General features: G+C 40.3%; 1 protein-coding gene across 2 annotated transcripts in view; it reads left to right on the top strand.

The window, feature by feature from the left end:
* Positions 1 to 26,172, top strand: part of WDR48 (WD repeat domain 48) — a 45,559-nt gene that overhangs the window by 3,081 nt on the left and 16,306 nt on the right. For both annotated transcript variants that reach the window (XM_043442322.1, XM_043442321.1), the window contains exons 2-11: positions 10,219 to 10,359; positions 12,455 to 12,533; positions 13,260 to 13,342; positions 13,458 to 13,587; positions 15,593 to 15,681; positions 16,079 to 16,180; positions 20,890 to 21,114; positions 22,781 to 22,855; positions 24,396 to 24,498; positions 25,337 to 25,434. In XM_043442322.1, coding sequence (XP_043298257.1) covers positions 10,219 to 10,359; positions 12,455 to 12,533; positions 13,260 to 13,342; positions 13,458 to 13,587; positions 15,593 to 15,681; positions 16,079 to 16,180; positions 20,890 to 21,114; positions 22,781 to 22,855; positions 24,396 to 24,498; positions 25,337 to 25,434 — 1,125 coding nt within the window. The remainder of the gene's footprint in view (positions 1 to 10,218; positions 10,360 to 12,454; positions 12,534 to 13,259; positions 13,343 to 13,457; positions 13,588 to 15,592; positions 15,682 to 16,078; positions 16,181 to 20,889; positions 21,115 to 22,780; positions 22,856 to 24,395; positions 24,499 to 25,336; positions 25,435 to 26,172) is intronic.

The raw sequence follows: 26,172 nt of genomic DNA, 5'->3' as shown, positions 1-26,172 counted from the left end.
ATTATCAAATAGTAGGCCAGAAAGAACCATTGAGACTTATAATATTGATAAATAACCAATGGAGAAGGGTCCAAACATACTGCTTATTAATTATAGACATAATGAAGAATGAGCACAAGTCCTACTATCTTCAACTTGAGGAAGCTGGACGTGAGTATGAGGGGAAGGGGTGGATTTGTGATTATCTGAAACATGAGCAGACAAATGTGTGAATTTAGATATATGATGGAGCTTCGGTAATCAATGTCAAAGCAAATCTTTTCAGTCCCTGGCGTTCCCTTTAATGTTATGATTTTCCAGCAGCATGGGTCTGTTGATTGGTTCTCTCTCTCCATCTTCCCTTGTGGCTCTTTCCTTATTTGCTTCAGAACTCTTGCCATGAGGTTCAACAAAAGTCACCAGTGTTCCTGGTAGAGGAGCAGTAACCATGCCCTAGTACTCATTGTTGGTTCAAGAATATAAATACTTGGTCTTTCATAACCAGAGGATTTTTTTTTTTTTTTGGTTGGAAATGAGCCCCAATCCAACATAACCAGGTTCACATAATAAACTTATGTGTTGACTTATGTAAATGATAACTCAAGAGGTGGTGCTAGTTTCATGGAAATCTTGAACCAGTAGGCTTTCTGTGACTCTACCCTAAGAAGTGATGTAAAATCAGCTTTAACCTTAGGCTGCCTACAAGTTGGGGTTTCCCAGGTGGCTGAGTGGTAGAGAATCCACATGCCAATGCAGAAGACGTGGGTTCGATCCCTGGGTTGGAAAGATTCCCTGGAGGAGAAAATGGCAACCTACTCCTGTATTCTTGCCTGGAAAATCCCATGGACAGAGGAGCCTGGTGACCTCCGTGGAGTCCCAAAGAGCCGGCACGACTGAGCACTGAGGCATACCTACTCATTGTCCTTACTGCTTCCAAACTCCTAGATCTAGGCCTTCCCTTTTGGTGGCATGGTGGCCTCTCCTGTCCTGGACTTCATGTCCTTTCACCATCCTATCCATGGAACAGAAAGTCTCTTAAATACTCCCTGCACAGTTTCTCCTAAGGTATGCTTGCCTTGAGGAAAATATTGAAAAGAAGTGGGGGATAGAGAGGCAACCAACAAATGTCTTTTCTACCAATACTAACCCCCTTTCCCTGTCAAATATTTAGTTATGCTAGACCTAGTAAGAGCGCAGCATTATCTTTACACCTGATTCTGAGCCCTAGTTCTGGGTTGTTGAATTTTCGAGACTTTCTTAAGGTTGTAGAATGATGGCAAATCCTAGTTTCTCAAGGAAAGACCCTTATAAGCTAGCCACATGTCCAAGGTGAGTTACTTTTTATATAGGATAGGTAATAAAAGTTTCAGTGCCTGTATGACATCCAGTAAAACAGGGGTCGGTAAACTTTTTCTGTAAAAAGGTAGATATTAATATTTTAGGCTTTGTAGGCCTAAAATATGCAGGTGTCATAACCACTCAACTCTGCCATTATAACATGAAAACAGCAATAGAGCACTACCCAAGGGAGTAGGTATGGCTATGTTCCAAGAAAACTTTGTTTACAAAACAGGCTTTGACCTGGATTTGGCCCTTAGGAGGTTTTTTTGCTAACCTCTGTAGGAGCTTTTTACTAACTCATGACTAGAAGTTAGGCTAGAAAGTGTCCTATTTTTATTTGCAAGACTGATTTTTAGAATACTTTTAAAAATCAACACTCTTGAAACATAGATAGAAGCAGAAAGTCATGGTCCACAAGATTGAACAGGAAAACCACATGTAAGAATTATTCGTATTTGGCCGATTTTTTGGGCAGATTTAGCCTGAGAGCTGGAAGTAGCCTTAAGCAAAAGAGCTGTGTGGTTCCATTTATAAGGTGTTGTAGAACAGGCAAAACTAATCTCTGGTGAAAAAAGTCAGTTCTAGATTGTCTGGGAGTTGGGTGTCGGGGTTGAGAAGAGGATGAGGGAACTTTCTAGGGTGGTGATGTGTATATCTTGGTAGGGTTTTGTACTACACAGGTGTATTAATTTGTCAGAAGTATTTTTGTATATTTAAGGTTTGTACGTTTCACTGCATGTAACTTTTACCTTCAAAAAAGGAGCCATAAATGAATAATGAACTCTGGTCGATGATATACATGCTGAAGTATTTAGGAAGAATTGTTATTGATGATATGCAACTTAATATGAAAGCTATCGAAAAATAACGTGTCAAATGGATGGCTGGGTACAAGATAAAACAAATATAGAATATGTTAATTGTAAAATATGTTCATGTTGGTATATCGATGTTTGCTATGTAATTCCTTCAACTTTTATATGTGCTCTAAATTTTTCATAATATTATGTTGAGGGGAAAATAATCTTTGAATGTCAAAAATGGTTAGATAGTGAAAAGCAGCAGAGGAGGGAATGTGAAATTTTGTTTGTGGTGGTCAGAGAAGGCCTTACTGAGAAGCTAACTTTTGTGTAAGTATCTGAAGGAAATGAGATTTGCCACCTGGGAGAAGAGCATTCCAGTGAGAATATCAAATGCATAGGTCCTAAGGTAGGAAAGTAGCTGGCCTATTTGCAGAATAATAAAGTTGCCATTGTGGCTGCCATGGAGTGAAAGAGGAGAAGAGGAGCTAGAGCTGAAATCAGAGAGGTAACTTCTGGCCTGGTCATGTAGAGAACTGCGGGCCATAGTTGGGGCTTTGACTTACTTTTAGGTGAGACAGCAAGCATTTGGTGGATTTACTAACTAACTAACTTAGGTGAGGTAGGAAGCATTTGGTGGATTTATAGCAGAAGAAGTGTGTTTTCTTAGGATCATCTGACTGCCAGTGAACAAGGGCAGAGCACAGAAATCAGTAACTATTTAAGCTATCCAGGTGCTATGTGATGGTGGCTCCACCCAAGATGATGATAAGTGGTTGAATTCTGGATGACAAGACTTGCTGGCAGGATGTGAGATGAGAGAAGTTTAAGGCTGCCACTAAAGTTTTGTGCCTAAGCAGCTGGAAGAACGGAGTTGCCGTAACTTCATCAGTGAGGAAGACAGGAAGAGCTTCTTTGGAGAGGACTGTAAGGAGCTCAATTGGAAACATGCAGTGATTAAAGGTGTCTGTTAGAGAGGCAAGTAGAAATGAGTTAATGACACCTTGGGAAAGCCTGGGGAATAGCCCAGAGTGTCCTCTTTGCTAGCCTGCAATGCTTTTAGGTCTGCTTTCTTTTCTTAAAAATACTGTGATTTAGTACTCATTCTGTAATATGTCCACATTTATTTTTATACAAAAAATTGTTTAGTTACTATAATAACAGAATCCCCCTCCCCCCAAAATGCCCATGCTCTAATCCCTGGAATTTGGGAATATGTTATGGTTGCATGATAAAAAGGATCTTACAAATGTAATTAAGGTTACAGACCTTAAAATAGGAGGATTATCCTGGATTATCCCAGTGGGCCCAATCTAATCATGTGAACCTTTAAAAAGCAGAGAACTTGCTTTGCTGGAGGCAGAAATCAGAGAGAGATGAGGTGTGAGAGGGCCCTTCTGTTGCAGGAGAGGGCACATAAAAAGCATGAGAAGGGTTACAGGCAGCCTCCAGGAGCAAGTGTGGATCTCTGGCTAAAAGCCAGCAAGGAAACAGGGCCCTCCAGCCCACATCTCCAGGGAGCTGAATTCAGCCACTGAATGAGCTTGGAAGCAGGCTTTCCTAGTGTAACCTACCTGGAGATTGCTGCTGTGGGAATACCCTGTTGTTTTTCTCCCTGTCAGAGTCCCTTTAATTCTCTCTTCCAAATACATACTTCCTACTGAAGGGCTGGCCTCTCATCCCTTACGGAGTTCCTATATCTCATTCCTTTTTTTTTTTTTTTTTAAGTCAGTCAAGTCAGATATGAGTGCTCATCTTCTCTGCCTTTGCCTGTACTCCTGACTTTGCCTAAATGAAGTTTTTCTGGGACTTCACTCACTCATTTATTGCTTCTGTCTCCAGAATTTTCTACTTTTCTTTTTCTTTTACATCCATCTCTTCTGCCTGCAAAGCTTGCCTATATCTTGAGAAGAAAAAGCCTCACTTAACTTGCTGGAGCATTCTTTCTCTCACTAGAATGTTCTTTCCCCACTAGAATGGAAGCTTCAGGAGGGCTTCTGTGCTCGGTGCTATATCCTCAGCTACTCTATCCTAACTACTCTATCCTTTAGAATAGAGCCTGGCAGCTGATGGAGGCTTAAATCAGTATTTGTTGGAAGACTTGAATCCTGTTTTTCTTCTGTCTACAGCCAATGTTTTTTTGTCTTTAACAACAAGTTTTACATATCATTGTTTGTAATTCTTTCTTTAATGACTACATGGAATGGATGGACCATAATTGATCTAGTCATTTTCTTACTGAAGATACTGTTCCTATTTTGTCTATCGGACTAAAATTTACTAAAAAAAATTAATAGCAAAGTTATAAAATAGTAAAGGAAATCTTACAAAAGTAAGTAAAAAGATAAACAGTCAGTTTCAAAGTTCAAACATCTGACTGATGAAGTTTAAGAAGGAGCAAAGTAAACAGAGATAGTTACTGATAAATTTATATAAGAAGATTTCCTAGAGCTGAAAGTGTCTAAATTGAAAGGGTTTTCAAAGTGCATAGCAAAATTAATGATAAAAGGACCACAGATGATCATGATTTAAAAAAAAAAAACACACACACACACACCAAAATAATACCCCACCAAGTAAAAGAAGAAGATCCTAAAATCTTGGAGTGTTGAGGTTGTGGTGCCGGAGAGAATGAAAATGAGGTCACCTTAAAGTTAAATGAAACAGCGGCTTTGAACTCTGGCAGCACTGGATGCTAGAGGAGGTTAGAGTAGCTTCAACTTCTCTTCAGCTTCAGCAGCTGACTTTTTCCTACATGGATTTCTTTCTCCTGCCAAAGCAAGTATAAAAGTGAGGACCTTTTCAGGCATTCAACAGCTAAGTCGCCTCCCATGTACCTTTTTCTGTGTAATTTTCTTAGGGTCCTGGGGATGTACTTCTGGGAAAGTGACAAGGAGAGGAGACACTGGAATGCAGGAACCAGTGGCTCTAACTCAGAAGAGTAGTGAAGGGAGGCACTGGAGGTGACAGCTGAATCCGCAGCCAGAGAGGGCAGCCAGGCCAGGCTGAAGCGAGAAGGTGGGGCGGGGGTGCGGACGCCTCCTGGGAAAGAGGGTGGCCGAGCTGGGTTCTTGCTGGGCTGTCATATGGTGCAGCAGTTAAAGATAATTGAAATTAAAGTAGTGGGAACCGTTGAAGGAAAGGAGGAACTCTTAGGGAAAATGAAAAACTCTCTGAGGAGGGAAATGTATTTATAATACACTACTTGGCTAGTCAATAGACAGCAGTTACATACAGTCCAACAGTGTCACACTGATTATTTATTCAGCTCAAAATAGTGGTAGATCTATCTATATTGCAAGAGTAGAAAGGAGAGAAGTATTGGGGGAAGTTCCAGAGCTACATCCTAATCTACCATAGCTTGAGTAAATAGGCAATGTCTAAAATGGGTGTCAGAAAGTTGTAGGATAAGCAGTCTGGCAGTAGCTGTCTAACAGAAACAACCAAGAGTTGAAATTAATTACCTCTGAGTATTAAGACTGGGTGTGGGGAGTCTTACCCAAACAACAGGGAGACAGTTTTTCATTATTGCCTTTCAGTACTATTTGATTTTCTGAATACAGGCAAGAATTAGTTGGATAAGAACTGTTATAAATTCAAAAAACTAAGTAATATACGCCTGTTATAAAACATATTGAATTAAAAAGGCATGAGTGAATGACAGTCACAGTAGTTCCATCGCTCAGAAGTAACTACTGGTAGTTTTATATATGTATAGCCTTCTAAACTTGTGTGTTTATTTATAAACATATATTGAATATTCTGCAACAGTTTTATAGTAGTGATTATTGTACATTAACGTGTTGGGCCATGCATGTGTCACTTAAATACATCATGGTTTTCTTCGTGTGTCAGTCAGTCTAGAGTTGCACCACTGTTTTTAATGATTAAAGAGTGCTCACTTTTATAGATGTGTGTGCCAGAATTTATCCAACGAGGATACTTCTAGTTCTTCACAGGTTTTGATCACACATCTTTAATAGATGCCCTTAAAGAGGTTGGCCCAGACCTGTTGCTAAGAGTTCCTTTCCATCGGGGATGAGGACCTAACACATGGTGTTATTCTCTGACTCTTTCCCACTGGGCCAATCAGATCGTCTCCCAGAAATCTGAAAATAAAAATTCATACATGCTCTTCCATCTCCATTAAAGGAAGTGTACTGAGAAACGGAGGTGAGGGGCCTTGAAGCCCCAGAGAGAGACACATCAGGAGAGACTGACACTCACATTGAAGCCAGCTTCCTGATGGTTTTTCAGTATCTAATTCATGCAGCAAACGTTTGTGAAATGCCTTTTATATGCCAAATACTATAGTAAGGATACAGTGATGGGAAAACAAGGTAGACAAGTTCCTTGCCCTCTTGTAGCTTTTTTCCTAATAGAGAAGATATGGCAAAAAATACAAATATGCAGCATGGTAAGAACTGCAGAAGTAAGTAGAGGAAGTGATAGGGGAAGGAAATCAAGGAAAGCCTTTCAGAGATTACTTTTCTGGGAGGGCTTCCCTGGTGACTCAGTGATAAAAGAATCCACCTGCAATGCAGGAGAACCGGGTTCAGTCCCTGGGTTGGGAAGAGCCCCGGGAGAAGGAAATGGCAATCCACTCCAGTATTCTTGCCTGGGAAATCCCATGGACAGAGGAGCCTGGAAGGCTGTAGTCCATGGAGTCGCATAGAGTTGGATATGACTCAGCGACTAAACAACAGCAGCTTTTCTGCTAAGACCTGGTGAGTGAAGGGTAAGGCAGACAAGGTAAAAGCTAGGAGAATAGTGTTGTTTTGGAGATTGGAGACAGGAGAGATCTTGGCACATGGAAAAGTAAATTTGAAGGCCCTAGGATGAGAAAGAGCTTGATGTGTTTGAGGAACAGGAAGGAATTTGGTGTGACTGTTGTGCAAGAGCGTAGGGGGACTTAGTTTGAGGTGAATGTGAAGATGCAGGGTGGAACCAAAGCATGTGGGGAATTTGGACTTGACTTTAAATGCAGTGAAAAGCTTCAGTAGAGAAGTGCCATGATTTTATTTTTAAAATGTCTCTTATGAGTCATGACTGTATTTCCTGCCCTTGGGCTCTGTTAGATATCCTTGTTAAATTCATCTTGAATTCTCCTTTTTAAATAAAACAACTTAAGCTGGTTTGAGTAGATTTCAGTTACAGTTACTTGCACCCAAAAGACTGGGTTAAGACATCTTCATCGTCTTTGCGTATACAACCCTGACCCATTTCACAGCTTTCATTATTTTTGTTTGTTGGCTATTTTCTTGGCTTTTTAAAAAATTTCCTCTTCATGACCTTCCTTACTCTTTCTCGTGGAGAGTTTGACTTTTTCTTATTGTTATCGAGGGAATCTTTGTATGTTGTCAAGAGTAAACTTTTGTCTTTTGTATTCATTTTTTCCCGTTAGGTGTTTGCCTTGTAACTTTGCTCCTGTTAATTTTGGACACTCAGAACTTCATTTTGTTTTAAATAACAGCTTTAGTAAGATAAAATTCACATAAATTTACCTTCTAAAGTGTACAGCTCACGGATTCTTAATATATTCACAAAGTAAATCGATCACTTAATTCCAGAACACCTTCATCCCGACAAAGAAATCCCATACTCAGTAGTAGTCATTCCCCATTCTTCTCTTGTCCAAGCCCCTGGAAACCATTAATCTACTTTCTGTCTCTGTGGATTTATGGAACCTGTTCTGGACATTTCATGTAAATAAATTCATAAACTTTGTGGCCTTAGCATAATGTTTTAAGATTTATCTGTGTCATAGCATATTTCAGTACTTCATTCCTTTTTTATGGTTAAGTAATATTGCATTGTGTGGACATACCACATTCTGTTTATCCTTTGTCAGTTGATGAGCATTTGAGTTATTTCCATTCGTTGGCTATTGAGTTTAATGCTGCTGTGAACATTTGTATGTACAGAAAGTTTTGGCTTGTAGTTTGGTTTGGATCAGTGTTCCTCTTTTCTTTTGCAAAGAGTGCCATCTTTCTAAAGTATTTTCATGATTAGATTATTAAATTTCAATCTTTACTCCTTAGGAAAATTCATTTTGGTTTAAGATTTAGAAAAATAATATTATTTTTCCCAATAGGTGTTCCTAGATAATTTATTAAATAATTTATCCTGCCCTCATTGATTCAAAATCTGTTTATATCAAAATTTAAAATGTATATTGGGAAAAAAAAATGTATATTGGGAAAATATGTTTCTGAATTTTGTTTTATTCCATTAATCCTTTAATATTGTATTGTGGTCTTCCTTTGTAATTCTGGTAGTTTTGCAATACCTTTTAAGATCTTTAAAGAGTATATTTTCATTTTAAAAGGTGACAGGGTTAGCCCCTCAAGACATTGTGCTATATATTAATATTTTTGTCAAATTCTAGGAAGAAAATCCAGTGAACTCTGACCAGAATCAGGTTAAAGTCACAAGGTTAGGAAAAAATTGTTTCTTTTGAATCTCCCGGTGCTACAATACGGCATGTCTCCTTTACGCAGGTGTTTCTTTTATGTACCTTATCCTGTGGACTGGGCCTCCCTGGGGGCTCAGGCAGTAAAGAATCCACCTGCAGTGAGGAGGCCTGGGTTGGGAAGATCCCCTGGAGGAGGGCATCGCAGCCCACTCCAGTATTCTGGCCTGGAGAATTCCATGGACAGAGGAGTCTGGTGGGCTACAGTCCATGGGGTCGCAAAGAGTCAGACATAACTAAGCACTGCACAGCATGTATCTTCTTTGCAAAATGAATTTTTAGATATTTATTTTTGTTGCTGTTGTAAATGAAGTTCCCTGCCCCCTTTATAGCCTTACTGGTCATTTCATTAAAATCCAAAAGCTTTGCTTCGGCTGTCACCCAGTTTGTTGAGTTTTTCTTAATTGCAGTGGCTTTTGGTTGGTTCTCTTGGGTTTTCCCGTGGAGCAGAGTGTTATTGTTACCAACAACAATAGAGTAGGGGAAAGTGGTCTGAAGGAAGAAGTTTAGTCTGTTAATGGAGAGCAAAGCCTTATTTTGCTTGGCAGGTCAGAGAAGGCCTTTTTGAGGAAGCATCATTTCAACAGAAATCTAAAGACTGCAGTGGTAGTCAGCTAGACAGTGGGAGGAAGAGCTAGACAGGGGGGATCAGCACGTGTGCCCGTCTGGAGGAACATGTGTGTGGGGAGTGGGAGCGGGCACGTGTGCCCGTCTGGAGGAACATGTGTGTGGGGAGTGGGAGTGGTGAGCAAGGCCGAGGGCTGAGAGGCGCTTGAGGAGTTCAGACCCAATCCTGAGTCTAGTGGAGTGAGCACCCAGAGAGCTTTCTGAACGGAAAAATATTTACATTTTTTTAAAAGACATTTCTGTTTACATGTTTTAAAGGTTCAACCAGTTACCATGTGTAAAACAGACAGCCAGTGGGAATTTGCTGCATGGCTCAGGGAACTCTGACTGGGGCTCTGTGACAGCCGAGAGGGGTGGGGAGGGGAGGGAGGTTCTTGGCGGGGGGTACAGGTATGCCTGTGGCTGACTCATGTTGATGTCTGGCAGAAACCAACACCGTACTGTAAAGCAATTGTCCTTCAGTTAAATTAATTATATATAAAAAAGATTCATCCAGCTGCTTTGTGGAAAATGGATTAAAGACAAACAAGGGAGGAAAGGAGTCAAGTTAGGAGGCATTTGCAGTGTTTAGCCTCAGACTTGCTTATCTTGGTCTAAGCCAATGTCACTCTTCTCTGCTCAGCCCTTCTGTCTCTATGTTGTTGTTCAGTTGCCAAGTCGTTTCCGACTCTTTGAGACCCCATGGGCTGTAGCCCTCTATGCTCCTCTGTCCACGGGATTTCCCAAGTAAGAATTCTGGAGTGGTTTGCCATATCCTTTTCCAGGGGATCTTCCCGACCCAGGGATTGAACCCACATCTCCAGCATTGCAGGAGGATTCTTTACCCCTGAGCGTCTGGGGGAGCCCCTCAGTCTCTATAGAGCAAAATAAAAATTTTATCAAATTGGGAAATAAGTTTTATATTCGAAATTTGAATTTCAGATTGGCCACTAGAAGGCTAGATTTTATTATCACATGTTTTATAACTTCATAAAGAGCCAATCTTGATGTATTTGTCAGGTTTCCTATGTTATTCGAGATGAAGTGGAGAAGTACAACCGAAATGGGGTCAATGCCCTGCAGCTGGACCCAGCACTTAACAGACTTTTCACCGCCGGTCGAGACTCCATCATAAGAATATGGAGTGTCAATCAGCACAAGGTAAGGCAGGGATTGAGTTTATATTTTAAATCTATACTCAGTGAATTTTGGTCTGTCTAATATGGTTCCTTTCACAGTTTCAGATTTAATCTCTTTGAGCACTCAGTTATTTGGTACACTCTATAAATAAAGACATTGCAACCAGAATTCAGTAAGCCTCTGAGAAAAACACCCCAGGGGAGTTTTAGAAGTGTTTTAGCTAAGGCATGGACTCCATAAACTGGGTTTGTGATAACAGCTCTTTGCTGCAAAGGAGCTTAGAGATTTTTCTGGTAGGGGAATTCTTTTCAGCAATTTATTTTTCTGTTTTAAATATGTTCCCAAAAAGCTTTCTTGGCATCCCTTTTCGGTGCTACTAAAAAAAGATTGAATATGCTTTTACATTTATAATTAACCTTGAACAAACATTTGTTTTCTTCATTTAAAAGTGATTAGGGTGGGGATTTCCCTGGCCATCCAATGGTTAAGACGCCACACTCCCAATGTGTGTGTGAGGTGGATTCAATCCCCAGTTGGGGGACCTGAGATCTTTCATGCTGACGGTACAGCCAAAAAAAAAAAAAAGTGGTTACTGTACCCACAAGACCCATAGGGTCGTCTTATATAGTATAAAGTTGATGTAAAAATATGAAAACAGGAAATAGGACTTAATGATATGTAAAGATAAGTCCCCAGTCAGATGGAAAGGAGCTCTTTTTGTATTTTGTGTGAATGCCTGTATTATGAATAACATTGAAAGGAAGATTCCAGGAAGAAGGAACTCCTAGCTTTGTACCACAGCAGTTTCCCAGATTATTTCTCACAGTAATCCTTCAAGGCAGATGTTATGATCCACTTTCCCCTTATGATGGGAAAACAGGCTAAGAGAAACCATGGTTGAATACCTAGTTCATGACAGAGAGTTAGAGCCCAATCTAACCTTGAAACCCTGAGGTTAGACTTCGTCATTTTATTTTATTTTTTTTATTTTTATTTTTTTTGACTTTGTCATTTTAAAAGGCTGTGTCTTTTAGCAAGCTGTACAAGTCTGATGTTCCATCTGAAAAAGAACCACTACTTTGCACAGTTTGGATAGTTTCTTTAAATGGATTTTGGCCCAGTGAGTTTTGAATTCTTTGACCAGTGTAAACAGTGGAGGTCCCATATTAAAAACATAGAAAGTAAGAAAATTGTGGCTCTGAAATGCTTTTCAGAACCTATTTTTGAATTGGAATGTCACCTTCCTAGAGATTTACAGCATTTCAAACAAATTGAGGAAAACACAGTAACTGACCAGGAAGAGTTAGAAAGCTGCCTATTCAGCCCTCAGACATCTTTTTCTGGTTCTCATTTTATGACAAGATTGAATAGCATCAGTTCTCAAATAGACTTGTAGAGAGCTATTGTCTTTGCCCATGAAGCATCTTGAACTTTCCTGTCTTAGATGCAGGCTGTAACTAAACACTCTTCTTTAAAATGTCTCTCCTGGTAATTGAGCCCAGGGAGAGCACGAGAAAAATCTTGAGTTACTGAGTTGAAATGGTGATCCTTGAGCCATTGGCTTCCATTTCCTCTCAGAAAGACTGTAGTACTGTGAGGAAATGTTCAGTTCACAGGTAAAAACAACAGTAGGAAGCTAAGGGCAGAAGTGGGTATCTTCGTCTGCCGTCCAGCTAGGCGTCTCACCACTCTCAGCAGCTTCCTTTCTGTCCCCGCTGTCTGCTTTGAACCTTCACCACTGCTGAGTCAGATCCCCCAGATCTGTTCATGTCTCATCCTTTCTAGTGAACCCCTTCCTGTTGCACTCGGGTCATATACAGGGCCTAGCCCAGGTCTTGTTGCCTTCACTAACTTCAGGGCTTTGTCCTGGAAACCTAGGCTTTTGTCAGTAATAAAACTGTTCTGAAAGAAAACTTCTGTTTACATCTGCCCTATGGAAGCATCAATCATTTGGTGAAATTCTACTCTGAATTCAGTTGTAAATTTGAAGACCTTAAAGAAGTGTGTCACGTTAATTGAAGAATCTAAACATAATCATATTTTTGTGATATATCTGTGACATATTTTATCCTCTAATATACTAAAGACATTTTTATGATTTATCTTGTAATTTCAGCAAGATCCATATATAGCATCTATGGAACACCATACAGATTGGGTGAATGACATTGTACTCTGTTGTAATGGGAAAACATGTAAGTATTTCTTTGGATTGTTGAGCTTCTGGAAGATTTTAATTCAATTTGATTTCTTTTTCTTTTTTTTCATTTTTTATGTAAGCCTTTTTCTTGAAGTATACCATACATACAGAAAAGTACACATATCCTGAGAGTACAGCTCAATAAAATTTTACAAGGTGAACACTCATATCAAGAAAAAGATTACCCAAATCCCTCTTCTGCCACCCTTTCAGTCACTGTCCCTTGTCCCAAGATCACTACTCTCATGTCTTCTAAGCACCGTTGATTAGTTTGCCTGCGTTGTCACTGTATATAAATAGAATCGTGTGATATGTATTTTTCTTTTAACCTGATGAGTATCTTTCTGTTCTCTTTATGGTAAGATCCATTTCTTGATTTTGCAGCCTGTGTTAGAGAAATTTTTTGTAGTCAAATTAGTTGCACCTTCAGCTGGAACATTGAAGAGTTTGTCTTGCTTATTTAAAAAAATATCTGAGACAAAATACAAAAAGTTCTAGAAAGAACTTTTAGATACATATGTGTATGTATGGATATGTAAATGTTAAAGTGTTTGAATTAACATTAGGAATATTATAAATATTCAACATACATATTCAGATATTTATGTATGAACATTTTGTATGTATGAAAGTTTGAGACTGTTAATTTTTTTAAGTTAATTCTTTAAAATGGTGTTAAGACACACTACTAAGGGGTTTGTTCATTCTCTGCCTCTTCTAGTGATATCTGCTTCTTCTGACACAACAGTAAAAGTATGGAATGCACATAAGGGGTTTTGCATGTCCACATTAAGGACGCATAAGGTAAGACAGCTAATGCAGTTTTCCCTGTCTCTAGTGCAATACTAGGATCTCAGTACTCTAGGTGGCTCCTTTGCTGGTCTACAGAGTGCATCATAATAGATATGTTTTGTTACAGGATTATGTAAAGGCCTTAGCATATGCCAAGGATAAGGAGCTCGTAGCATCAGCTGGGTTGGACCGACAAATATTCCTTTGGGATGTGAATACTCTAACAGCACTGACTGCCTCAAATAACACCGTCACAAGTAAGGTGTTTGAAAAAATTTCTTTGAAAGTGATCCAAGTTGACATAAATAAAGAATGGTTTATAAAACAAATTTGATAAGTTTGCATCAAGACAGTGGTTCTGCCTATAGCATTCTAATCCCCAAGAATGTCCAGAAGCTAGTTCCTCACCGTGGTCTAAAAATGGTAACTTCTCCAGGTGTAACCTGACCATTTTTGTACATAGCATGTTAGCTCCCTAGCTAACATATAAGCTTCCAGAGCGCAAAAGTATCTGTCTTATTACTTTGTGTTAATATATCTATCCTACAGCTTTACCTGGCCCAGGGCCACACTCTAGGCAGATATTACTGATGAAAGTAGTGATTACCTGGCCAAAAGTAGGCAACTCTTGACTTTTAGAAGTGTTGTGCTTAGTCGCTTAGTTGTGTCCGACTCCTCTCTGCGACCCTTTGGAGTCTGCCAGGCTCCTCTGTCCATTAGATTTTCCAGGCAAGAAAACTGGAGTGGGTTGCCATTTTCCTACCCCAGGAAAAGTGTTACTGGATACTAACAGCCTTCAAGTTGATAAGCACATGGGAAAATACCCAAAGGAAAGAAAGAAGACTTTTAGTGCCAATACGGTAGGACCCTTTCAGAGCAGCCTTAAGAATCCAGCCAATTCCAGAAGAGTGCAGGAAGGCTGATCCTAGCTTCTAGAGACGATTCAGAAACCTTCACAGCGAGTTAATAGCATGGATGCCTTATCAACTAAGATCTCAGTTACCCAGTCAGACCCAGACAGGTTAGACTTGAAGTTCAGCCTGGTGTCAGTAGGGACTCTTAGGAGCATATTTTTAGCTAAGCCTGACTTAGAAGATCTGTGTTCAAGATGTGGGCCTGAACTATCTGGATCCCTGCATGACAGATCCAATTTGTTGTGACCGTGTAATACTCATGTTGACATAGCTAACAATTCTAATGTAATCTAGTATGTGTCAAGAAGAGCAGGTTGGGAGACTGGTGTTTATAATTTCTTAAATATTATTTTGCCCTGTTTTCTCAGGAAATGTGTGAAGGTTTAAACACTATTCTTCCCTTGTTCTCTGTGATTAATGTATACAGTCTCAGGGCTTCAGCAGCTGGTCCCTGCTGGGGCTGTCCTAATGCGTCATTTCACTGTCTCTAACGTAAGGCCTGCCTGAAAGAGGCACTAGCAAGGGGGAATGAGGCAGAAAGAGGAGGATTTCCCACAGTCAGAGATGAGGCTTAGTGGCATAGATTCAGCAACAAATATATTCTACTTAGAACTGTTTAGAGAGGATATCAAACATGCTTTTTATCATTATGGAAATAATGATAATAGCTAACATTTATTAAGCATTCAATAGAAGCAGTTACTTTTCTAAATACTTTATATGTATTTATTCCTTTAGTCACAATCAGTATGTTTGTTTATCCTTATTCTTTCTTGTAAAGTTGGAATCATACTGTATAGACAGTTTTATGTGTGTGCCTCAGTGGTATTCACTTCTGAATGAGAGAGCATGAATATAATTCTTGCTGCGTAGTGCCTAATTTCCTTCCAGAAGAGTTGTACCAAATTATCCTTCCACAGGTAATGTGTGAGAGTGCCATTTTAACTATTTTTTTGAGAACCAAGTATATTGCCTTGTTTTGTACTAATTTTGTCAGTGAAAATAGTACTTTGTTTTGATTTGTAAGAAGTGAGTTTAGCTGTAGTTTTCATTTTTATTAGCACATGTGTATCTTTGAAAATATATTACTTATGTGGATAACTTTTTAAGTGACAGTTCAGTTCAATTTAGTATATATTTACTGGGCACTTGTGTATGCTCAAATCCAGAAGGCATGTAAATTTTACTAGTATTATTTAGAATTATCTCATAATAGGTAAATTTCTTTTCCTTAAGAGTCCTCATAAAGATAAGGTTTTCTCAATCAAATATTTAAACTTGCAGTTTGTGCTGACTAGCTACTAAACAGCTGATGATTTTAACATTTAGCTCCATTTGTTCTTAATAGCTTCTTCTTTAAGTGGGAACAAAGATTCCATTTATAGCCTGGCAATGAATCAACTGGGAACAATCATTGTATCAGGGTCCACTGAGAAGGTAAGGGGGAACTTAAGGGGTATATTTTAACACTGGAAAACAAAGAAACCAAAATAGTCTGATCTTTGTAATTACAAAATACACAGACAGTGGTTTTGCCTGGTGCATACTAAAAATAAAGGCTTTATTTGAACAAGTAAGGGTATAACTGTATAATTACTGTCATGTGTGTGGTGCCGGGGGCAGAGGGTGGAGTGGGGAGGCCTGTGCACTTTTTTTTTTTTACATTAAAGAGGCTTCCTCCCACTTAAAAAAGTTGGGAGCCTTGGACACTGGAACACTGTCTATTGGCTGAAGTAGTACTACCATCTCAGAACTTAATGGTTACCATTTGATTTATAGAAGTCTTCTATTATTTAAATTTGATTGTTTGTATGATACGTTGTATGATTCACAGGTTTTAAGAGTATGGGATCCAAGAACATGTGCAAAACTCATGAAGCTAAAAGGGCACACAGATAATGTTAAAGCATTGCTGTTGAACAGAGATGGCACACAGGTATGCAGTTCACATGAGCATTTACCTACTGACCTTGTCAGAAATTTCATACAGCAGAAGCTCCCCCACTTTCTATATTGTTGCATAGTTGGTTTAAACCAAAAGCTACACGCATTATAAACTGTGGTCTGATTTTTAAATCCTTAAACTACTCAGTTGCACATATAATAATCCACATTTTGAAATTATCTTGTTTGCATAACTTTTAAAGAAAGGCCAAAGGATATCCTAAGAATAATTCTAATGCAGGTGAGTATCTGCAATTATGTTTCTTTTTTTTTTTCCATTTATATTAGTTGGAGGCTAATTACAATATTGTAGTGGTTTTTGTCATACATTGACATGAATCAGCCATGGATTTACATTGCAATTATGTATAGACTAAAATAAGGGCTTCCCAGGTGGCTCAGTGGTAAAGGATTGCCTGCCAGTACAGGAATTACAGGAGACGTGGGTTTGATCCCTGAGTCAGAAAGATCTCCTAGAGGAGGAAATGGCAACCCACTGCAGTATTCTTGCCTGGAAAATCCCATGGAGAGAGGAGCCTGGCGGGCTGCCGTCCATGAGGTCTCAAAAAGTCAGACAGAACTGAGCATCCATCCATAAACACACACATATATATAGGCTAAAATAATTTTAAGTGCTTCCATTTTTGAAGCAGAAGGAATCTTTGGTATTGAATGCTTTCTGGCAGCAGAAAATATCCTCACAGTGGGTCTGGTTTCTTAGGCAGGTCCTGTCAGTTGACTATGTAGATATGGACTGTAGTTTTGTTATCTAACATAGAACTTAAAGTCAGCATTTCAAAGAAAAACATTTTGGTAATGTTCGAACATGTATTAATATTCAGCCACATAATTTGTGAATTATAAGTCACAATTCTATCTGTTCTATAGCAGTAGAGAAATGACCTTTCATCAGTGTAGACAGTAAAAAACAAAAACTGAGCACCGTTTTATGTTGTGACACACCTCTCCCGTGTACTGCTGCCGTTTCTTCATAGGCGGGGATCCTGGGAATCGATTGTGACGGGGTTGGAAAAGGGAGAGTACGAATGTGGCAGGATGAGAAACACCATCGGTCCATTACTCCCATGAGCTTTATTTGAGCGTTTCTCATGATGTACTCTGCATATAAGTTAAATAAGCAAGGTGACAATATACAGCCTTGACATACTCCTTTCCCTATTTGGAACCAGTCTATTGTTCCATGTCCATTTCTAACTGTTCCTTCTTGACCTGCATACAGATTTCTCAGGAGGCAGGTCAAGTGGTCTAGTATTCCCACCTCTTTAAGAATTTTCCATAGTTTGTTGTGATACACAGTCAAGGGCTTTGGCATAAGTCAATAAAGCGGAAATAGATGTTTTTCTGGCACTCTCTTGCTTTTTCGATGATCCAGCGGATGTTGACAATTTGACCTCTGGTTCTTCTACCTTTTCTAAATCCACCTTGAACATCTGGAAGTTCACAGTTCACATAGCGTTGAAGCCTGGCTTGGAGAATTGTGAGCATTACTTTACTGGCGTTTGAGATGAGTGCAGTTGTGCAGTAGTTTGAACATTTCTTTGGCATTGCCTTTCTTTGGGATTGGAATGGAAACTGACCTTTTCCAGTCCTGTGGCCACTGCTGAGTTTTCCAAATTTGCTGGCATACTGAGTGCAGCACTTTCACAGCGTCATCTTTTAGAATTTGAAATAGCTCAAATTGGAATTCCATCACCTCCACTAGCTTTGTTCATAGTGATGCTTCCTAAGGCCCACTTGACTTCATATTCCAAGATGTCTGGCTCTAGGTGAGTGATCACACCATCGTGGTTATCTGTGTCATGAAGCTCTTTTTTGTATAGTTCTTGTGTGTATTCTTGCCACCTCTTCTTAATATCTTCTGCTTCTGTTAGATCCATACCATTTCTGTCCATTATTGTGCCCATCTTTGCATGAAATGTTCACTTGGTAACTCTAATTGTCTTGAAGAGATCTCTAGTCTTTCCCATTCTATTGTTTTCCTCTATTTCTTTGCATTGATCACTGAGGAAGGCTTTCTTATATATGGTTATAAATGCACTTCACCTCAAGGCAGCTTCCCTTACTGAAAGCACAGATGGTGATTGGTACTACTTTAAAAGCTGCCTGTCTGCCTTAGAGTGCATAATTAAGCCAGCAATTTTTCTCCTCTAGTTCTCCTTTTATCCATTTTCCTTATTGGCAGTAAGAAACTAATGTAAATTTAGCCACCAGCAACATGGCATCTTTACATTAGGGGATTGATCAAGAAAACACCTAGAATAGCCACTTACCTGGCAGAAAGAGAGAAGGGAAAAGAAACGTTTACTTACTGATTCTTGAACTTTTGCAACATGGAAGAGACAGTTATTGGTTACTGGACCAGAGTATATATTAAATCCTGTAGAGTTTCCCTTCTCATGTAGGGTCTCTGGTGGCATTGTAAGTCAGGGACTTGTGATGAGATACATATAGTAGGCCAGTGAAGCCTATCGGTGTCAGCCTATTGCCTCACTTCCTTTGTTCTGGTAGGATATTTAGCAGATCTTACTATTTGAGGTCTCGCTTCACTGCAGTTGTTTTGATTGGTGCCAGCATTCCCGGGCCAAGCCAGCTGACTTTTCATTCCTTGTACTTGCTCAGTCAGTTGCTTGAGGAGATTGGGGCAAGCTGCCACCTTGTTCTGAGTCAGTCATGTCCTTGCATGTCACTCACGGGATTTTCCTTGCTCATACAAATCTTGCTGAATCTAACTTAGAGGCCCAGGGGCTCTTTGAGCATTAGGCCACTCCTCGCGCCTGACTTGCCCACTGGGCTGCTCTCTGTCGGCTGTTACAACTGTGTATAAGTGACCATCCCAGAAACACCGTGTGTTGATCACCAGCAGTCTTGCCCCAGCACACTGGTACTTCTCATCTCTGTTGGCAGAAGCACAGAGCACCTGATCAGGCTATAGGATCTGATCCCCTGAGTCTGACTTAGCAGAACCATTTGGGGCATTCTGTCCTAGTCCCAGAAGCCACATTGTAATGAAAGGGTCTTCATGTTTTTCCAGTGGAAGGTTGGGGTCAGTGGGAAGTATTTGGATGAACCCTCTAGGTCCTAAAGGACATCAGGAATTCCTGTAAAATAGGCACATCTTCTAACCATACTACCAAATACTACAAACTCATTTGCCAACTTGGTGCTTTAAAAGTGATTGCTGTCTATTTGGGGGCCTGCTTTTTAACAGTCTTAGAATACTGATTACTATCAAAGATTATTTTGTATTCTATATCCAGGTTGATGTAGAACTCTAATATACTCTGTATTTCCTCAACTGCTTTCAGCTGTGCATTCTGGGTTTGGGATTTACCTCTTTACTGTTGTAAGTTACTCAGCCTGTGAGGACTTCCAACCCATCATCTTTCCCTTCCTTATCCTAAAGTTGTCAGACCTTATTCCCTGTAGATATGTGGTCTAGAAGCTGAGTGATCAAAGCTTTACTAACAGCTTTGCCACCTCAGCAAAGCATCTCATCCTGGACTGGGGGACTCCTCCCTGCCTGCTCCCCGTCGCACTAGCACAGTGCTGCTACACACGTGGTGAAGGTCTCCTTACAGCCTCACTGCTGACAGTGTCTTTACTGGTTAGTCTCGGTTCTCTCACGAACTAGTTATAATCAATGATTAAAACACTGATGCTCCTGACAGCTTATGGGGGAGTCTGTTAGTACGATGTTTATTTAATTAAACATGTCCAGAGTTCTGAAAGCCTTTCAAGTCACAGAGCAGGCCAGTTAATCCTTAGTATTCCTGAAGGCCTCACCTGTTCAAACACTATCCAGGTCTCCCAACCCACAACTATCTTCTCTTCTTTGAAGTTGTTTGCCTGCTTGATTTCATATACCAGCACCAACAGTTGCATTCTCCTCAGGACTATTCCCCCCCCCCCCCCAAAAATAAGTTTTTCTCCCTCTCCTCGGGTCACCACAGTAACTGGTAGAGAATGCCAGGCCGCTGAATGCACATGTGGGGTGGCTGGTTCTCCCTGTTTGTGTCACACGCAGTGTGCTCAGCTCTGGTTTGAGTACCAGCAACTTGCATATGGTTGAGCCTTCAGAAATTGTCAGAATTGCCAATGTTAACTCTGAATGGTGAGGGTTTACATTTTGTATTAAGGGGTGTTGAACTTGAGGCTCATATGGAAAGTAGCCACGCTCACACAGAGTGAGTGGCAAGCTGGATTTTGCATTTGACTCTTGTCAATAAAACCCAGGAGACCTGGTGAATCATCATGAATCCAGAGCAGTGAGTGAGAGGACAAAACAGAGGTGTGACCCAGGGCTCTGGGCTAGTGCAGTGCTTGTCAAACTTGGCGTAGCAGACAGAATGACCTGGAGAGCCTGTCAAAACACAGATTGCTGGCCCCCACCCGAGTTTCTGCCTCATCAGGTGTGGAATGGCACTCAAGATGGTGATGCTGCAGGCGGCCAGGCACCAAGGAAGTTTTCCTCAGAGGGTTCCCTGCTTGAGCCTGTATTGTTGCCTTTGGTCATCCCAGCCTGTGATGACTGCTGATCAGAAGTCTGTTATCAGAGGCAGGAATGCAGGTTATTAGAGATATGTTCTGACAGTATAGAGTCAGGAGGGAAGACAAGAGGAGAGCACAAGAAAGCAGGATCTTTTTTGGCAGGTTTCTGACCTTAGCTTTCTCTCTTCCCAGTGCCTTTCCGGCAGTTCAGACGGGACCATCCGCCTTTGGTCCCTCGGCCAGCAGAGGTGTATAGCAACATACCGAGTGCATGATGAAGGTGTGTGGGCTCTGCAGGTCACTGACGCCTTCACACACGTGTACTCTGGAGGGAGGGACAGGAAGATTTACTGTACAGACCTAAGAAACCCTGATATTCGGGTGCTAATTTGTGAAGAAAAAGCGCCAGTTCTCAAGGTATGTTGTATGTTTTAGTTTTACGATTTAGATTGTTAGATGCACTAGCCAAATCCATCAAAATCAATATTATAAGCTGAGTCACCTGTTAGGTTGTAAAAAAGATACCTCTTAGCCACCCGTAGAGGAAATGGGAACGTCAGGGATGGATGACGGTTGTGCTGGCAAATCCTGTGAGCTGACCCCACGGTGCCCCTCAGCTCTGCTGGCTTTCCTGACCTGTCCTTAGAGGAGGAATAAGAGGGGTTCGGGTATCTGTGAGTGGACAGTGAAGCAGAAATGTGTCCTCTGGGTCAGGTGGGGGATGTGGAAGAGAGCTCCTGAAGAAGGGGGAGAGGCAGGTTCAAATTGCACACCATCACTGCCTCAGAATAGTTCTGGGAGGTGGGTACTGGAGAAGCCATCTGTATTGACACCTACTAAAAATGAAGCCTAGCCTAAAAAAATGGCCAGTCATCATTGACAAGATGTTCAGTCTCACTGATATTCACAGAATTGCACATTAAAACAAAGGTGAGGAAATTTCCAGGTTTAAAATGGAGGCATAAAGACAGCACTCTCCCCGCTACCAACAACCCCTTCTCAGAGATCATCTGAAAACAAGGAAAGCAGGAAACAGAACTTCAAATACCCATCATCTACAAAACTAAGTGACATCTGACACTCAGACCACAGTATAGGAGGAAGAGCTGAAACAGAATAGAGGTCAAATGAGACACTTGAGAGGATGCCTGTGGTCTAAGAGCTCGCATAATACTGGCCAAGTACAGTTCTTTAAAGCAGGTGGCACAGCCTAATGGACGAAAGCCGTAATCCTTTAGAGAAGCAAGAGAGTTGAGGCCAAAGTCATAGAGACACGGCCTGTGTGCAGGAGGCACGCTGATGGGGAGAGACAGGTGTGGAGGAGAGACTGCGCTGCAAGTCCTGCAGCCGCCAGGATCTCTGGGCTGTGCAGGAAAAGACGAGAAGCATTTAGCACAGGCGTAAACGTAAGGAGAATTACTCTGAACTAAAGAGGATTCCTGGTTGCCAGTGTGTCAGCCCTGTCCTCATGTCTCCAGACCTGCAGTTTCCTGGTGCAGGAAGAATAGTGGGCAGGTCACTTCGTTTGCATAATGTGTACATAGGCGTATATTTATTTTTATATGTGCAGTATTTTAAAAATACAGGAGGACACAGTAAACTGTTCCCGATGTACAGTTCTGTTCTGGGTGGGGAGTAGGCATGGTGCATTGCATGAGTACTTCTTACTTTTGCTGTCTTGTTGGAATGGTTATTTTTTTTCTTCCTACAATCATTACCAAAGAAGAAATAAACTTATTTTCTTGTTATTAAGAACATAAAAACAAAAGAGTGGTAAAACCAGAAAGGGACAGTAAGTCATCCTTTTGACTATACCCATTTAGAACCCTTGAATTAACCACAGTTAAAACTTGAAGCCCTTGTTTTTAGTAAGATGTCACCCCATTCCATTTATGTAGGGCTCTAAATTCCATTATCAGAGAGACTCTTTCATTCTTTGCATCCCTGGCTTTTAACACATGCCTGTGGTATCATCACCATACAGTGTTGAATGAAGGAGTTGATATTTAATTTTGTTTAGCTGGTCCTGGCAGTTCGGAAGAGTCAACATTCCATACAGCGGTAACTTTGTGCCTTGTTTCAGATGGAACTTGACAGATCAGCTGACCCCCCTCCTGCAATTTGGGTTGCAACAACGAAGTCCACAGTAAATAAATGGGTAAGTGAGCCACTGTACCAAATGCTCAGTGTGAGCCTGACTCTCAGTCAATTCAGTCACTCTCAGGTCTGACTCTTTGCGACCCCATGGATTGCAGCACGCCAGGCTTCCCTGTCCTTCATCAACTCCTGGAGCTTTCTCAAACTCATATCCATCGAGTCAGTGATGCCATCCAACCATCTCATCCTCTGTCGTCCCTGTCTCCTCCTGCCTTCAGTCTTGCCCAGCCTCAGGGTCTTTTCTAAGGAGTCAGCTCTTCACATCAGGTGGCCAAAGTATTGGAGCTTCAGTTTCAGCAACAGTCGTCCCAGTGAATGTTCAGGACTGATTTCTTTTAGGATGGACTGGTTTGATCTGGAGGGACTCTCAAGGGTCTTCTCTAACACCACAGTTCAAAAGCATCAATTCTTCGGCGCTCGGCTTTCTTTATGGTCCAGCTTTCACATCCATACATGACTACTGGAAAAACCATAGCTTTGGCTAGACAGCTTTGTCGGCAAAGTAATGTCTGTGCTTTTTAATATGCTGTCTAGGTTTGTCATAGCTTTTCTTCCAAGGAGCAAGCGTCTTTTAATTTCAGGGCTGCAGTCACCATCTCCAGTGATTTTGGAGATCAAGAAAATAAAGTCTGTCACTCTTTCCATTGTTTCCCCATCTATTTGGCATGAAGTGACGGGACCAGATGCCATGACTCTCAGTAGCAGGACAAAAATCCAAAATTTAGACAGTGGCAAAAATCTGAAAGCCCCTGTGAATGCAGGTGTGACCCTAAGGATTGTATAAAAATTAAGGTCATAGTCAAAATACAGCTTCTGACTTCTTTGTCAGGAGCCAAGATGCACATTTAATGTGCTGAGCATAGGCACTGTGCCCTGACAAAACCAGTAAAGATCACTACAACTTCTGACCTTATGAAAGTGTATTTGAAAAGAGACAGTCCAGGTACCAGTGCAGCAGGGAAGCTCATTAGAATTCTGTTTTTCTAAACATAAGAGAAAGCAGAATTGTTTTTTCAAATTCATTTCCTTTTTCTTCATAGCATAAAGAACAGGGATCGAAATAAAGGTTAAGCAGAGTGAAGTAAAAAAAGTACTTTTAATTAAGATTTAAGAATAAATAGTTAAGTTTTAAGTTAAGAATTAAGATTTCCATTTTCTTGCTTACCAGACTGTTTGTGGATAACAAAAGAGAAAGTGTTTGCCTTTACTCTTATTTTATATGTTGGTCAAGTGGTCTTTCTTTATACTTGTTAAAAAAAAGCACATATATCTTGTCTAAATTTCTTTGTGCCAACTTGAGATCAACATAGCTTTACCCAGAAGAGTGCCTAGTGTTCTCTCCAAAAAGACGACATTCCCTCTTAATTTTTGTTTTATATTTTTTTGATCACAGTAGATAATTGTAGTTTGTGTCCAAGTATTCTTCGGTTGATGTTATTGTTGGGTTTTTCTCATTTGCTCTTTGTTTTTCTTAACACTTTAAACCTTTTGAAAAGCTTATAAAGCATAAAATGATTAAATAATGGATTTTATTCCTTTAGACACTGAAGGGAATTCATAATTTTAGAGCCTCTGGAGATTATGACAATGACTGTACAAACCCCATAACACCCCTTTGTACCCAGCCTGACCAGGTGATTAAAGGTAAGTAAGCATCTTGGGAGGTATTGTACCTTCTACTGAGGCTAATCATAGTCACTAAGAGATTGGCAAAAATAAAGGAAATGACTTTCCTTTAAATGTAATTCTGATGTCAAGAAAAGGCTAATCGTACATTGACTTACTTTTAATAAAAGAAAAAATATTTTTAAAATGCTATTTAGTGGCTTTAAAAATTGGGCTTTCTTGAGTTCATCTTTTTGCCAAGCATTAGACTACTAACCGTGGTATTGGTGAAGCCAGCAGCCACTCTGTAAAAGATACAATGTTGTCTTTTGGCACAAGCCAGAATGGGTCAGACCTGGCCTCCGGGTTCTACATGCCACAGCTGGCAGTGGCAGCTCTGATTTCAAGGTCAGAGTTTGGGACTAGAGTATTGAATGATGTGTTTATCTATAGTTAGATGTCCGTGCCACTACCATTAAGATAGGCTGTCCATTCAGGAGCCATAAAAGAGAAGTAAGATAGGAAGCAAACTTTAGTAAGAGATGGAACTAATTCAGAGATGTCCTGTCATCATTTGGACTTTTCCCAGTGGGTAAAAAAATTGTTAAGATGTTTGTTCTTTAACAGTTTTCCACTAGTAGTCCCTTGACGTGAATAAGGAGTCTTTTCATCTATAATCTGTTCTTAAAATCAGACAGTTTTTCTTTGGTTAGCTTTAAATTGCCTTAGACATAGTTGTATGGTCTTCTGATTTACCTTCTCCTTTCTGGGGGCTACTGTGATTTACACTTTGTTAAATGTCACTTGAAACGATCGCTGTGCTGTGAGTTTAAATGTAGGATTGTCTTACTAACTGGGTGGATCTTTCTTCCTTTAGGGGGTGCTAGTATTATTCAGTGTCACATTCTTAATGATAAGAGACACATATTAACCAAAGACACCAATAATAATGTGGCGTATTGGGATGTATTGAAGGTGAGTATCTTTGTAATTTAATATAGGTTACTGGATTCTGTATGCCTTTATTTTTTATTGTTGTCTGTATGTATATGTGTATATGTTGTTTGTGTGTATGTGTGTATATATATAAAATAACCAAGACAATAAATATATAAATAAAGATTTAAGTGCAGCCTTATTTTGGGGTATATAGTGTTATGTGAATATTAAGTAAGGCCATAGTTTATCTTTTTAAGTACCCAGAATTTGAATGGAACCATTTTCTCTGGTTAGTGTATTACCAACTGTGTTATGCTGCCTTCCCTGAAAATGAATACTTCAGAGTTCCACATCCTTGACGCTTTTGGCATTTGGGGCCCAATAAATCTGTTGCAGAACTGGGAGGGAGGATCTGTCCTGTGCGTTGTAGGGTGCTTAGGAGCATCCCTTAGCCTCTGCTCAGATCCAGTAACCACCTTCATCCCCGTCCCCCACTTCAGTTGTGACAACCAAGAATGGCTCTAGACTTTGCCAGATGCTTAGAGGGAGGGAGGAAGGATGCAAAGTCACCCTAGGCTGAGAACCGCTGGAGTGCACAGAATAACTACGGCTGTTTCTTAGGATTTATAGCCATCACTGTGAGCATCCGTTATGACTTTGAGTCATGTTAGAGTGACTTCTTGGACAATTGAAATGTATTAAGCTATTCAGCCACATTCAAAATAGCACTGAAGAATTTATAGACAAATCGAAAACTTTGCTTTTAGGAACCTG

The sequence above is a fragment of the Cervus canadensis genome, chromosome 22 (assembly GCF_019320065.1).
Source record: "Cervus canadensis isolate Bull #8, Minnesota chromosome 22, ASM1932006v1, whole genome shotgun sequence".
Lineage (NCBI taxonomy): Eukaryota > Metazoa > Chordata > Mammalia > Artiodactyla > Cervidae > Cervus > Cervus canadensis.
The sequence above is the reverse complement of the archived record's forward strand: the minus strand, read 5'-3'. Positions and strand labels throughout refer to the sequence as shown.